The sequence below is a fragment of the Mytilus galloprovincialis genome, chromosome 3 (genome assembly GCF_965363235.1).
Source record: "Mytilus galloprovincialis chromosome 3, xbMytGall1.hap1.1, whole genome shotgun sequence".
In the NCBI taxonomy this organism is placed as follows: Eukaryota; Metazoa; Mollusca; class Bivalvia; order Mytilida; family Mytilidae; genus Mytilus; species Mytilus galloprovincialis.
This window is the reverse complement of record NC_134840.1, coordinates 39,036,388-39,052,115: the sequence shown is the minus strand read 5'-3', so window position 1 is coordinate 39,052,115 and position 15,728 is coordinate 39,036,388. Positions and strand designations below refer to the sequence as shown.

General features: G+C 31.2%; 1 protein-coding gene across 3 annotated transcripts in view; it reads right to left on the bottom strand.

Annotated features, from left to right (window-relative positions):
- The window catches only part of LOC143067892 (protein unc-79 homolog), a 67,117-nt gene extending 51,583 nt beyond the window's left edge, over positions 1–15,534 (bottom strand). For 2 of the 3 annotated variants that reach the window (XM_076241501.1, XM_076241502.1), the window contains exons 1-11: positions 15,432–15,534; positions 13,167–13,287; positions 12,358–12,518; positions 11,885–12,055; positions 10,639–10,725; positions 9,621–9,676; positions 9,186–9,315; positions 8,601–8,665; positions 7,975–8,133; positions 4,968–5,182; positions 409–595 (exon numbers count right to left, since the gene is read on the bottom strand). In XM_076241501.1, coding sequence (XP_076097616.1) covers positions 409–595; positions 4,968–5,182; positions 7,975–8,133; positions 8,601–8,665; positions 9,186–9,315; positions 9,621–9,676; positions 10,639–10,725; positions 11,885–12,055; positions 12,358–12,518; positions 13,167–13,287; positions 15,432–15,453 — 1,374 coding nt within the window. In that variant the 5' untranslated portion in view covers positions 15,454–15,534. Of the gene's footprint in view, positions 1–408; positions 596–4,967; positions 5,183–7,974; positions 8,134–8,600; positions 8,666–9,185; positions 9,316–9,620; positions 9,677–10,638; positions 10,726–11,884; positions 12,056–12,357; positions 12,519–13,166; positions 13,288–15,431 lie in introns of those variants that run through there. The other variant, XM_076241503.1, reaches the window with a different exon arrangement.
- Positions 15,535–15,728: the final 194 nt, after the last annotated feature.

The following is a 15,728-nucleotide window of genomic DNA, read 5'->3' as shown; positions in this document are numbered from 1 at the left end:
AGCATGGAACCTTGTAGTAAAATTTCAGAGCGATCCATACACTTTTACACAAGTTATTTTCTAGAAACTAGAAACATGCTTGTATTTGGCCCCTTTTTGGTCCTTAATTCCTAAACTGTTTGGCTCTATAACCCCTAAAATAAATCCCAGTGGACTATTTGAAGAGTTACAACCATTTATTGTCTTTATGTAACATCCCATCCCATCCTAACTGTTTCTAAGCCTTTAATAAATTTCACTTTTTAAATTTAAATCTGCTATAAAAATCAGTTGTATTAAATTACAACATGATTTTCTAATTACATCCTGAAGCCAACATTCAACCATGACTTTCATCCCAAAACAGACATGCACACAAAACCAACACATACAGGTATACTACTGAGAGACAAACATCATGTTACATACTATAGGTATATCTTCTTGAGGTCTACATAGTTCTACCAGTAACCAGATACCATATCTACTGAGTAACTTCCTCTCTCCAGCCTCCTCCATCTCATACAAATCCTCATCATCACCTGCATGTGTCCTATGTTCTTCTCCCATCTCTACCATCCTCTTAGATTCAATAGGCTGGGCTTCTTTTAACAAGCTGAAATTAATATTAACATTAGTAACAACAAAACGTATTTTAGAGAACTGAGTTCATGAAAATTCTTCAGATAAAAGTTCTGAAGTATGAATATTTAAATATCATAATTAAATATTCAAATAAGGGAATGTTTAATTGAACAGAGTTCCAATGTCCCCCACATTGCACTTATTTAATATTTCCAAAGGACATAACTCATTTTTAAAAAAGTTGATCGACCACCATCTTATAACTTGTCAGAGATATTGCTATGTATAAGTTTTGTAAAAATCTGCCAAGAATTATACCCAGCATTAACCTAACAGTTGTCTAGAATTCAGCATAGCATTTGCAAACACAGTTCAACCAATTTTCATTATTATTATTAAATGCTCGAAATTTAATAATGGAAACATTCTGTCACTAAAGAGTTAATCAGATATATTGACAATTTACCACTTGACCACCTTATATAAACACCTTTAAAATGCATTGTGACATGTTTCACTGTTGATGGGTTGCTGTTGATGTCTATCCTTCTTTTATTCATAAAATCAAGATTGACTTTTTTGTTGTTTTATGAAATTGGGATGTTCTGGTTGACCAGTGTTCAAAAGAATCTTGTCAACATTTCATTCCTTTAATTTTTGCAATAAATGAAGAGGTTTCCTTTTAGAAGAAGACAAATCAGTTATACTCATAGATAATTTATTTATACAAATATCACATATATATACCAGGTGCTCCGCAGGGCGCAGCTTTATACGACCCCAGAGGTCGAACCCTGAACAGTTGGAGCAAGTATGGACAAAACATTCAAGCGTGATACAGCTCTGAATTTGGATTGTGATCAAATTTTGACATTACATGGTTTTTTTTTACACAAAACAAATGTCAAGATTTTACAAATCAATTAAAGATTTCTTCTTCAAACTTTTTAAATCTAAAATTAAATAGTTGACACAGCATAGGTTTCTGACACAGAATGAATGTGGTCTAATGAACTTAAAAGGTTTTTTTTGCCTTTGAGCAATTCACTATGCTGTTGAATATTAATCCTCTCAAAAAAATGTTTGAAGAAATTTTCTTTTTTTTCACATCCCCGTTTCCCTTTTTCCAAAACTGATATCAATTCAAATTTCTAATGGAGTTTGCAACAATAACTACTCTTTTAAATACATCATAAAATATTAAAATGTAAAATAAAGTGCTTGTTATCACTGAATGGTAAAGATTGGTTGGTAGTAAAAGTGAATATACATTGTTTATTGTATATAACAATAAAAAAAACTTCATCAGCAACATTTTATATTGGCAAATTTCCAATGAAGTTATTTACATAAAGTTATTGGCAAATAAAAATAGAAAATGACATCATAGTCATGTCTGGCAAATGTCCAACATACATGATCTAAAAACATTTTAGATAAGATAAGGAAAAAAAGCTTCATCAGCAACATTTTATATTGGCAAATTTCCAATGAAGTTATTTACATAAAGTTATTGGCAAATAAAAATAGAAAATGACATCATAGTCATGTCTGGCAAATTTCCAACATATATTATCAACTACTATTCTATACAAAGAAAGATAACTCCAATTGAAAATTAATTGCTATTGCACAATATTGTGCAATTAGATATTTCTTGCTATTGTGCAATACTGTGCAATTGAAAATTTCTTGCTATTGCACAATACTTGATATGGAATCCTGATTTGGACCAACTTGTAAACTGGGCCCATAATCAAAAATCAAAGTACATATTTAGATAAAGCATATCAAATAAGCCCAAGAATTTAATTTTTGTTAAAATCAAATTTTGGACCCTTTGGACCTTAATGTAGACCAATTTGAAAACTGGACCAAAAATTAAGAATCTACATACACAGTTAGATTTGGCATATCAAAGAACCCATTTATTCAATTTTTGATGAAATCAAACAAAGTTTAATTTTGGACCCCCATTTGGACCAACTTGAAAACTAGGCCAATAATTAAAAATCTAAGTACATTTTTAAATTCAGCATATCAAAGAACCCCAAGGATTCAATTTTTGTTAAAATCAAACTAAGTTTAATTTTGGACCCTTTGGACCTTAATGTAGACCAATTTGAAAACTGGACCAAAAATTAAGAAGCTACATACATAGTTAGATTCGGCATATCAAAGAACCCCAATTATTAAATTTTTGATGAAATCACACAAAGTTCAATTTTGGACCCTTTGGGCCCCTTATTCCTAAACTGTTAATACCAAAACTCCCAAAATCTAACCCAACCTTCCTTTTATGGTCATAAACCTTGTGTTTAAATTTCATAGATTTCTATTTACTTATACTAAAGTTATGGTGTAAAAACCAAAAATAATGCTTATTTGGGCCCCTTTTTGGCCCCTAATTCATAAACTGTTGTGACCTCAACTCCAAAAATCAATCCCAACCTTCCTTTTGTGGTCATAAACCTTGTGTTAAAATTTCATTGATTTCTATTTACTTATACTAAAGTTATTGTGCGAAAACCAAGAATAATGCTTATTTGGGCCCTTTTTTGGCCCTTAATTCCTAAACTGTTGGAACCAAAACTCCCAAAATCAATCCCAACCTTCCTTTTGTGGTCATAGACCTTGTGTCAAAATTTCATAGATTTCTATTCACTTAAACTAAAGTTATAGTGCGAAAACCAAGAAAATGCTTATTTGGGCCCTTTTTGGCCCCTAATTCCTAAAATGTTGGGACCAAAACTCCCAAAATCAATCCCAACCTTCCTTTTGTGGTCATAAACCTTGTGTTAAAATTTCATTGATTTCTATTCACTTTTACTAAAGTTAGAGTGCGAAAACTAAAAGTATTCGGACGACGGCGACAACGACGCAGACGACGACGACGCCAACGTGATAGCAATATACGACCAAAAAATTAAAATTTTTGCGGTCGTATAATTATTACAAAATTCACAACAATCAATTCATTAGAATAAGCACTACAGTTGAAACAATCAAAATGATAAAATGAAAATAAAGCACTAAAGTTACAAATGTCGATAGTTTCAAGTCTATCTGTGATAAAAACTAAGGAATTCTTCATGAGCTGATTCCATTAAAAGTGGAAGTCTCTTTGGTATTAGTTGTCGTAGATCTTTGGGAACCTTCTGATTCAACTTGATGCGAAGGTCTTTTGGTCCAGTCTGTTTCTTCTTGTTCAAGAATGTACGCAAATCTTGTACAGAGTTGGAACTGTGTCTAGTTGATATCTTCTTGGTGTGTCTTCTGTATTTAGAGTTGCATGTCCTACTGTTTCTAGATGAGTAGTGGTCTTGTTGTTGTATTTGTTCTGCTTGTCTTTGACCCAGTCTAGAGAACACACTGTCACCACTCTGGGTAGCTGGTGTAAGGGTTGATGTTCCAATCTCCTCCTTGATGTCTAATTCCTGTTTGATGTTTTGAAGTCTTGGCTTTACATCTATTGGTTCATCTTTAACTTGGTTAGAAGCAGTAGTGTTGCTAACTGGTTCCTGTTTGATGTTTGTAGTAATGTCCATTGGCTCCTCTTTGGTTTCTTTTTGAGCAAGCCCATTACCAAAATGTAAGATAAGGAATTGACCAGTAGGTATTGTTCTAGTATGGTAGGTGTGTTGTAGTCCCTCTGGTAGTGAGGTCAGATAGTCCTGGACAGAAGCTTGTACTGACTGATAGTGTGACATCTTGATAGGAGTGCTGATAGAAACTGTTTGATGCTTTTGCCAGGGAAACATGGAGTTTTTATCATAAAGTGTTGTAAAAACAATGAGTTTTATTGGTTAATGAAATAAACATTGTTCACTTTCATTTATTAGAATTAATGTAAAAAAAAACTTGATTATCTTTTAAATAAACACTGTTGACATTTAGATATTTAATAAGCTTGGATAATTTGTAAAAAATAGTTATTGATTACATAGATGATAAGCTGTGATTATTAAAAAACACACTAATTACTGGTAATTAGAAACCTGAGTTTGGAACAAATCTAATAATTTTATAATCATTACCAAATGTATTTTTATGTATTTAAAATGAGCCTATTAATTGAATAATTTAAAAATTATATCAAGCTGAAAAAAAGGACCACAAGTTTCAAAATCAATCATTAAAACTATATTTCTGAGTTTATATCAGCCATTCTTATGTTTGTAGCAATACAAATAGTGCTTCATGAATAAACATATCCTTGATATGGATAAGAAATATCAAAAATCCCACAATACAATTATTTTCTGTTGAGGACCACCCATACCAGAGGTAACTTCTTAGGGGAACTCCAGTAATATGAAATGCTTAAGGAGGAGCTGATGTGGCTGGTATTTATTTTTCATAAATTTTAAGAACTAAAATTTTGCTGGTATAATTGACAATACCTAGTAATAGCATCCATGAGATATCTCTGAACCTGTTGACTACAATCCCAGATCTCTGGTATACTAAGATGATAGACATGTTTCCTTCCCTTGGGTGTTAGATGACGAGTATCATGGCATACATGACAGTAACGGATTGGTCTATTACCATTATAACTGGCACATTCTATAGAGAAACAGGTACATACTGCAAGAGTCTCTCCTGCTCTACAGTTCTGTAATAAACATGATATAATGATTCAATTCCTTATACAATGTTATTTTGTTAATTTATATCATACTGTTCTGAGAGGAAAAAAACCATGAACTAATAACAGTGTATGGAGAAATGTGTGATGAATTTAACACTTACAAATTAATTAAGCGAGTAAGAACTTAGCAGTTTATTTGATATTGGTTCCTATCGCCCTTAATACGTTTCAATGTTATGGCTATTTTTTATACTTTCTATTCTATATTCACTATAATAAGACAAATCTGGTGATCTTAGTTTTGTGTCCTGCATACCTGGTAAATGCTCAACAAATGAGAACTTATAAGGTATATCTAGTTTTCATCTTCAGATATCTCTCATATCTTAATTCTACAAATCAAGACCTTAAAAAATTTATTTTCACATACTATAGACATCTTTGAGCCTTTTACCTTATTTGTGCATATATACCAGACACATTTGACTTGTTATATTTTTCAAATATTGAAGACACATGTAACTTTCAAACCTTATTCTTACATATTTGATTTCTTCAAAAATTTAAATCAAGGAAATATAGAAGAAGATCAGGAGCTAGACTCTGAAGAGATTGAAAGAAATATAGAAAATAATGTATTAAATGAAACGATTACGCCCAATGAAATAATAAGAAATATAAAAAACTTGAAAAATAACAAGGCAAGCGGTGATGATCTGATTATAAACAAATTCTCCAAAGCTACATGTTATTCAACAGAAATCATTAACATCTTTGTAAAGCTATTTAATCTAATATTTGATTCAGGAATCATACCAGACAGTTGGTTATCTGGAAATATACACCCTATATTTAAAAATAAAGGAAATCACCAAGATCCGCAAAATTATAGACCTATCACTATTCTGAGCTGTTTTGGAAAACTGTTTATGTCCATCCTAAAGAAACGATTAACCAAATATTTCGAAAAGTTTTTATTGATTTTGCTAAGGCGTTCGACAGTTTGGAGAAACGGCCTATGGTTTAAGATGGCATTAAATCTCATTGATGGGGAAAGGCATACAGTTATACATAGTATGTACAACAATATAAAATCACGAGTTATCTATAATAATCAAAAATCTGATATTTTTTCCATGTAACACTGGAGTTAGACAAGGGGAAAATCTTTCCCCTCTATTATTCTCTTTATATATCAATGACCTCAATGATTTCTTGCTATCACGTAATGTGAAAGGTTTGTCATTGATATCAAATTCCCTTGAAACTAACCTAAATGTTTATTTAAAGCTATTCATTTTATTATCTGCCGATGATACTGTTCTAATGTCAGAAACAAAGGAAGACCTTCATATGCAATTAAATTGCTTCAGTGAATACTGTGATACTTGGAAACTTAAGGTAAATACATCTAAGACTAAAGTTGTAATTTTCTCTGAAGGAAGACAGCCTAATAATATTAAATTCATTTATAAAAAAAATGAAATTGAAAAAGTGTAAAAATTCAACTACCTTGGACTATTCTTAACCAGATCTGGATCCTTCAATAAAGCAAAGAAAAACTATCAGGAAAAGCAACAAAAGCTATGTACAACGTTCTTATAAAAGGGAGGCAGTATAATTTATCAATAGAATGCCAGTTTGATTTATTTGATAAACTGGAGAAACCAATTCTTTTATACAGATGTGAAGTATGGGGATTTGGAAAAAAATTATATTACTGAACAAGTTCATCTTAAATTCCTAAAGCATTTACTTCACTTACAGAGATCTACCCCAAACATGATTGTGTATGGTAAAACTGGACGATATCCATTGGAAATAAGCATTAAATATTGAATGATATCATATTGGTGCAGGCTGCTTATAGATGAAAATAAGTTATCTTCAATCTTATATAAATTTGTATATTTCCGATATCACACAAATGGTGATGATATTTTATGGATAAAGAACATTAAAAATATATTGGACAATGCTGCATTTTCAAACTTATTTCATGTGCAAAATATAGATCTTACGAAATGGTTACCAAAAAGTATAAAACTCCAATTTATTGACCAGTTTAAACAAATTTGGAATTCAGCTATTCAGAACACATCAAAATGCACAACTAATAGGCTCTTTAAGGAAAATTGGAATTTGAAAATTATTTCAACATCATCAATAACCGAGACAATTATACACTTTGTAAATTCCGAACATCAAATCATACACTGCCAATAGAGGGGAGATGGTATAACATTGACAGAAGTGAAAGAAAATGTCCATTATGTATGAAAAGAGATATCTGAGATGAATATCACTAACTTTTGTTTGCTCGGCTTTACAGGATGAAAGAAAAAGATTTATTCCAAATGAACTAATACCCAGACATAACATTATCAAATTCAACAAACTGTTTAATTAAAAAAAAAAACGAAGACACTAAGAAACCTCTGCAATTTTATAAGATGTATTAAAAGCAAGCTCACTCCTTAACAACCATAATTTATTTACAAAGCTTATACTTATAGAAAGTATTTCTTTATACAATTTTATCTTTTATATTTGACTACAACTGTATAAGTATATATATTCTTTCATATGTTATCTCATCCAAAATTTTGATTTTTTTTGCATTTTTAATGAATTTTTTATATTTATGTGTATTATTTTTTAACTTCTCTGTAATCTTTGTACTTGCATGGTTTTATGAGAATAAACTATCTATCTACATACTTTAGACTTTTTCCCAGCATTTTCACACTAGGTTGACATGTACATCACCTTTTTACCTTATTTTCACATGTGATTGACATGTGTGACATTCTTACCTTATTTTCACATATGGTAGACACATGTGACATGGGTAATAATATGTCAGTCATGTATTCACTATGATCTTTCCTGAGAACATCAGCACAGTCACTACAGATATACAGTGGTGGAGGCTTGTCTCCTGAATGTATTGCTAAAGCTGGATTCAAACACATCTAAATATACAAAATGTAAATTGAAAAATATTGTCAGCTTTTGGTTAATCAGTGGACATCTTCAATTATGAATGAAATCATATTTAACATGCATTTTATTTAAAATAATTAATTTTTGAAGTAAATAAGTCATTTTCTTTATTTTCAAGAACTATATGCTATTTTCAACTTATCCATTAAGCTATGTCTCATATTAAATTCAGAAGGTTCAACCTTCATGTGAATGGAACCCATACATTCATTCTATCATTGGCTGCACTGCCCTAACAAAAAAGCTTTAAATCTTGATCAGCAGTTCCTAAACATTTGCGTTAACACACCCTTCCCCCTTACTGGACATCATTTGCAGTTGAATTAGTAAAAGTCTGCATTAACCATCAATCAATCTCCAAAAGGGGGGATCATTCTTCCCCCAATAAATCAATCCCAGCAGTGTACAATAATACACAAAAATATTCTATTAGTACCTTAACAGCTTGACAGTTTCCATTGTTTACACATCCTCTCCTCTGACAAAGAACTGGTGGCCATGCTGAAATCAGGTATTACATAGATTAATTCGTATCTTATTGATTAGCCAAACAGTGTTTTGTTTTTATAGTTGTTATTTTTTTAAAACACATTTTATCTTTGCTTAAAAGTTTACTTTTAACTTATGAACTAACTTTCAAGTTGATGTAAACACAGCCACGGGTAAACTACCCTATCCTAAAACCTTTTTACATTTTTGTTCTTAAAATTTGGTTGGTTAATGATTTTGTCAGATTTTGAAATCTTATAACAATTCTGAACTTTTTAAAATTATCATATGATAGTTTAAAAGTCTTGTATAGAACAATAGCATACAGAGTACAAATTTCAAATTCTCAACACAGAACAATTCATATTTGTGATTTCTGGTCCTTATGTAGATGATTATGAGGTATGGGCTTTGTTCATTGTTAAAGGCCCTATGGTGATCTATAGCTATTAATTTCTGTGTGCTTTGGTCTCTAATGGAGAGTTGTCTCGTTGGCAAAAATATCACATCTTTTTATTTATATATAAGTTACCAATATATTTATAGTGTATCCCTCTCCTATCAGATAATGCAGGGTTTAATTGTGGCCAGTAATAGAACAGAAGATTAGCTGCAGGAGCTCTGGCCGATGGTGGTCCATATGCTATTATACTCAGTATATCCTGAAATAACAAATATGTCACAAAAACATAAAAACATTTTTGAATGCAATTTATGGGTACATGAGTATGCATATTTATGTAAAATAATGCTTTTGTTTAACCCTTAGTTTACTGAATGTGTATATATGTAAGCATTTAAATAAACACTTAATTGCCTTTGAGTGGTGAAATAATGTTTTTAAAGTTAAAAACATTCATGGGAATAAAAGTATTTTGTAGAAACTGAACAATTATGACTGTTCAATTTATTGTGTAGAAAACATTGAAGAAAACTATTTCACAAATATGTTATAGTCTATACTGACCTTAACTAGATCTCTCTTGATACTCATGAAGCATTCTAGTATCTGTGAGTGATATGCTGAAAGTCAAGGTTCTAATTTTAATACAAGTAGCAAGATAACTATATAAACTAGAGAGCCTGTGTCGCTCACCTTGGTTTATGTGCATATTAAACAAAGGACACCGATGGATTCATGACAAAATTGTGTTTTGGTGTTGGTGATGTGTTTGTAGATCTTACTTTAATGAACAATCTTGCTGCTTACAATTATCTCTACTGATAATGAAATTGGCCCAGAATGTGACAGTGGAAAATATTTTGTAAAAATTTACAAAAATTACAAAATTTATGAAAATTGTAAAAAAAATAACCATAAAGGGCAATAACTCCTTATGGGGTCTATTGACCACTTTGGTCATGTTGACTTATTTGTAGCTCTCACTTTCCTGTACATCATTGCTGTTTACAGTTTATTTCTATCTATAATAGTATTCAAGATAATAACCAAAAGCTGCAAAATTTTCTTAAAAATACCAATTTAGGGGCAGCAACCCAACAACAAGTTGCCCGATTGGTCTGAAAATTTCAGGGCAGATAAATCTTAACCTAATGAACAATTCTATACACAGCAGATTTGCTTTCAATGCTTTGGTTTCAGAGATATGAGCCAAAAACTGCATTTTACCCTATATACTATTTTAAGCCATGTCGGCCATCTTGGTTCGTGATTCCAGCATTTAACCCTATGAATTAAGATATTTATAAACTACCTCAAAATGATATGTATTGTAATACATACTGTATTGTGACAGAATTTCTATTTTTCTTTTCCTTGTAATGCAGTACATCTATACATGTATCAAAATGGCTTTAAATGGTCCTGATGAAGGTAAATCCAGAAAAGCGCTTTGGATGCATGAAATTTTTAATGTGTTGTTTACATTTTTTCAGTAATTTAAATTAAATAATCTTTTGTAAGTATGGTGTTATTGTGAAAACTTGTTTTGATTCCTTTTTTTCTACTATAATGTATTACTTACAACCATTATCTGTGTGCTGTAGAACCATTGTTATAATTGCTGCAGCTGACTCACTGGCATAGGTAGGTTCAAATCCTCCATCATACCCTACAATATAAACAAATGTTTTACAACTGTGTGTTAATGGATGGATGAGCTATTATATTTCAATAATACTTGTAAAATCATGATATAATTTCTGCCCATATGCATAAAAATGTGCCATTAATTTTTGCCACCATGAAAGTCAAAAGGTAGTTTGGCCCTAGCTGTAGGACTAAATAGTTTATTGAATTTAACAGCAATGTACAAAAGTATTTTCATGGAAAATGACTAAATACATCAGATGTGAAAGGGATATAAAAATAGACTTACATGCTATTTTACAACTTGGTATGATACTAAACCCCTAACGGGAAGGATTCTGCCTGATGTTCATATGATGTAATCATAATCTTTCAGTCAGTTTAATTGAAGTCTGGAGCTGGCATGTCAGTTAACTGCTAGTAGTCTGTTGTTATTTATGTATTATTGTCATTTTGTTTATTTTCTTTGGTTACATCTTCTGACATCAGACTCGGACTTCTCTTGGACTGAATTTTAATGTGCGTATTGTTATGCGTTTACTTTTCTACATTGGCTAGAGGTATAGGGGGAGGGTTGAAATCTCACAAACATGTTTAACCCCGCCGCATTTTTGCGCCTGTCCCAAGTCAGGAGCCTCTGGCCTTTGTTAGTCTTGTATTATTTTAATTTTAGTTTCTTGTGTACAATTTGGAAATTAGTATGGCGTTTATTATAACGGCACTAGTATATATTTGTTTAGGGGCCAGCTGAAGGACGCCTCCGGGTGCGGGAATTTCTCGCTACATTGAAGACCTGTTGGTGACCTTCTGCTGTTGTTTTTTTCTATGGTCGGATTGTTGTCTCTTTGGCACATTCCCCATTTCCATTCTCAATTTTATTACAAATATAAATATGTAACATTAATAGTCTTTGCCTGTATAACAGATAGTAGCTCAAGCACATTCAAGTCCAAATTCCTGTGTCAACGAAACAATATTTATAAATGATTAATCAAATGAACATGTGTATTTGTGTTGTGAAGGATAACAGCAGAGGTAATCAAGTTAGACTAACTTATTGTCATCAGTTTCTTATATTGTATGACTCCTTCACATGTTTACAATATCTTGTGAGTCACAGATGAGATATCCCAGTTTAACTCTGGGTAATTAGATGTTTCTGCCTTTCTGCATTAACTTACCAAGTGTCATCGGTAACATATTACTACACAATAGGTCTATAGTTTCTTTGTGTAATGTAGGAGGAAATATAGCCAGGGTAGATGCCACTGTATAAGGGAGAGAATCCAATAAGTCATGCTCAAGGAAGGGAACAAGACAACCTAGAACTTTCAATACATTCTCTCCAACTTCTGAAAAGATAAAAGTAATATTTGTTTAATATATAAATTATATTTCTTATCAATGCTTTTTTGGCTGAAAAAATAATAATTAAAAAATTAATGGCATAATTACATGTTGGCAAATGATATTTTTCTATTAATCATTGTTTAAGAGTCATACATGTATGTCTTATTTAAGAAATAATCATTGTTTACACATCATATATTTTTGATTTAATGATTATTTAACAATAATCAATCAGTTTCATATAAACTATCATTTTAATCCATAAAAACATAGATCTTTTAAAGACATCATCATATAAACTAACCCAACTGTCTTATTTGCATAGTTGGAACTAATTCTATCATATCCAGAACAGCATGATAAAGTCCTGTGTAGTTCAGGTTGGGAAACACTGACAGTCTAACACTGTCCCTTTGTCGTGGACCGTAACTTTCAGCTGGAATGTTAGGTACATCTTTCAGCACACTGTAAAAAAGGGTAACTAATCAAGATATATCTATAAGTTGTACAACAAGTTACACTTTTCTTTATTTTTAAAAAAAAAGTCAATGGTGGTCAAGTCAATTTCACAACTTATCATAACATGGCAAAAACTACATGAACTAGATCTTGATATATATATGATATTAAAACAACCTTAGAACATGTAGAATGTATTAAGCATTTATCCCTTATTTTTTAAAACCAAAAAAAGTATCTCAGTACAACTTAGGTTTAGCAAAATTAGTTTTATGAACTAGCATTATATAAACAGAATGTATCATCTCAATCATGCTAATTTTTGCCTCAAATAAAATTGTTCAAGTGGAGCCCTTGCTGACATGTCAGTTTTCTAGTTTCATTTGAGCAAATTCTTGCACGCAACTTATTCCTTTCTGTAGACCATTAATTGATTGATACAAAACTTATTGAAATTGAACACCTTGTAGTACATGCAGTTACTTGCATAGACATGATAGATGAGATATAAACCTGTCAGAAATAATAAAGGTACTTATAGAAATATATAAAAGTTTTATAAGAACATGTGTATTTGAGTCATCTTATTGTGTGACAACTTCATCCAAACTCATGAATACATTTGTACCTTAAGAGTGCCCAAAAATCACTTACCTTAGCAAAGTCTGTGAGAAATATTTCAGTGTATTTTCAATTTCATTTCCTGCTGGTAATGGCTGTACATTATTTATCAAACGAGATCTGTAATCTTTCAAGTTCCGTATTTTGGATGTAACTACAACAAAACATTTCAAATTGCAATCCAAGAGCTGTATACTGTTATACATGTATATGTACATGTACAATGTATGTGATTTAAACTAGTTATATTCTTCCTTTTTTTAACTTAATTTTGTATATATTGTCATATACATGTACATGTACTGACAAAAACAGACACAACTTTTTCTTTTTTCCATTCTTAACTCTTTTATACTAACAAAACAGAGTCCGTATAACTTACGTATTCATTTGATATTCTATTTAGACAATTATTTAAACTTTATTTTGATTTCTACTAACTTGACCTTAGTGTTTGTTTGGATGGTGTGTATGCATTATGGTTCAATTAAGGTAAGAGTCAAAGGCACCTGCTGTGTGTGGGACTCAAACTCACAACTTCAGTGTTAAATAAGGAATGTTTTCAATTATTCTCAAAGCTTACTTAAAATTTTGGTCATAGTGGTGAAGTTATATTTGTAAAATTTGATGTAAAATATCATACAAGTAATGCTTATGATACATTGTACAATGCATGTTATTAATCAAGGAGCAGAATGCTTTGAGGGATATGATTGCCATTGTTTTCATGGACACATGTTCTGCCAACTTTTCATAAAGTAAATGCGTGAGATTTGGCCAAAATTGAAAAGATCAAAGAGAAAAAAACAAAATATCAAAGGATAATGCTGCGAAAAAGCATGAACATGTGTGATTCTCGCGCATTTTTGGTAGCCCTGATATAGCTGGATTTAATTTTAGTCCGAGATTCTCTAATGTCCAAGATTCTCTAATGTCCATCGTCTGTTTTGCCAGACAAGCTGGGGCCATGGGACAACCCCACTTTGTCTGGAAAAACAGCTGTTGGAAGTCAGAGTAATCTCAACTAATTAATTCATGACCATAGATCTGGAAGCAAGTTAACTCATACCACAGGAAACTCGTACCATGTTAACTCGTACCAAAAAAGTTAACTCGTACCAACGTAAAGTCGTACCACTGGGAAGTCGTACCATTAAAAATATATACAAAAATACGAATGTTTTATGGTGTTTTTTTTTTGTAAACTTAATAAAAAAAAAGTTGAATTACTGGAATTTTATACTGGATTTTAATGAAAACTTAGACAAAAATATGTTTGATTTTTTTTTAACTTAGACAGTAATATAAATGTAACTTTTTAATTACCCTGCTAAATATTATATTATATCCCTTTGATTGTGTGAAAGGCCACTACGTATACTCTTTATCATAAAGCCATGCATATCTGACGCATGACATATATATATGACTTTACTTCATATTAGAAAAGAATACTCATGTTATGATAACAACAGATAGAAGTATTTAAAGACTGGCTATACAGCCCTTGCACGGTTGGATTTTCATAAGATTGTGCTGAATATTATATATAATAAATTTCATACTTTTAACTTTGGTCATAAACAATTTACAACCTTTAAAACACAATAAATTAATTCTTTCAATGAATAAAATTCCTCTGAGAAACAAAAGAAAAGTACCCAAATCTTTTCAATGTTACTGATTTGGAATGATTAAAAACTAAATCCAGTAGTTATAAGTAAAATTTAAAAAAAAAAGTGTATTCAAGGGAGACAACAAAGCAAATCTGCAACGGTATTGTCTATCCAATACACAAGGAACATTAGCTACAAATTGCATGGTCATTGTACTTTAAAATTATATACATTTTACAGACTTAAGAGTGAAATAACAGTATATATTCATCATTAAACACCAATCAAATGCATTTAAATAAGTTGGTACGAGTTAGCAGTGGTACGGGTTCGCATTGGTACGAGTTTTTTTTCAGTGGTACGAGTTGACGTTGGTACGAGTTTACAATGGTACGGGTTAACTATAATTCTGAGCAGATCTGAACCTGAAAACAGACTTTCTCTGAATTACTGTACTGTTCTTTTTTGAAATAAAAGTATAACTTGATTGCAGTTTGTGATGTATTTTGCATTCAACATCTGTAATTGTACATGTAGCCCCTGGATGTTTGTTTACCAAAAATTTGGAAAATAAATTCGGTCGCTTTTGATTGAACCCTGAAAGATGTAATTATTTTTATAAAATTTATTTGCATCATTAATTTCCTACGGCTATGACACACTTTAACTGAAATAAACTTACAAGTCGCTGCTCTGGTCGTCATGTTGGTAAGATTTTAATAATATATTGTCCTGCATACATTTCATCTCGGCATCTTTATGAAAGGGTAAAAGCCGAGTAACCCGAATGAAAATGTTGCGGATGCAGAGCGGTGTCAGACAAAACAATGTAAAAAAAATTGTTCCACGTTAGTAAACTAACAGTAATATTCTTGAGTAGAAATATTGATTTATGCATATTCTATATATAAATTATGTTGTTTTTGTATAAACATTTAAATAATAAACATGATGATTATTCTTACAAATTTCTTTATAA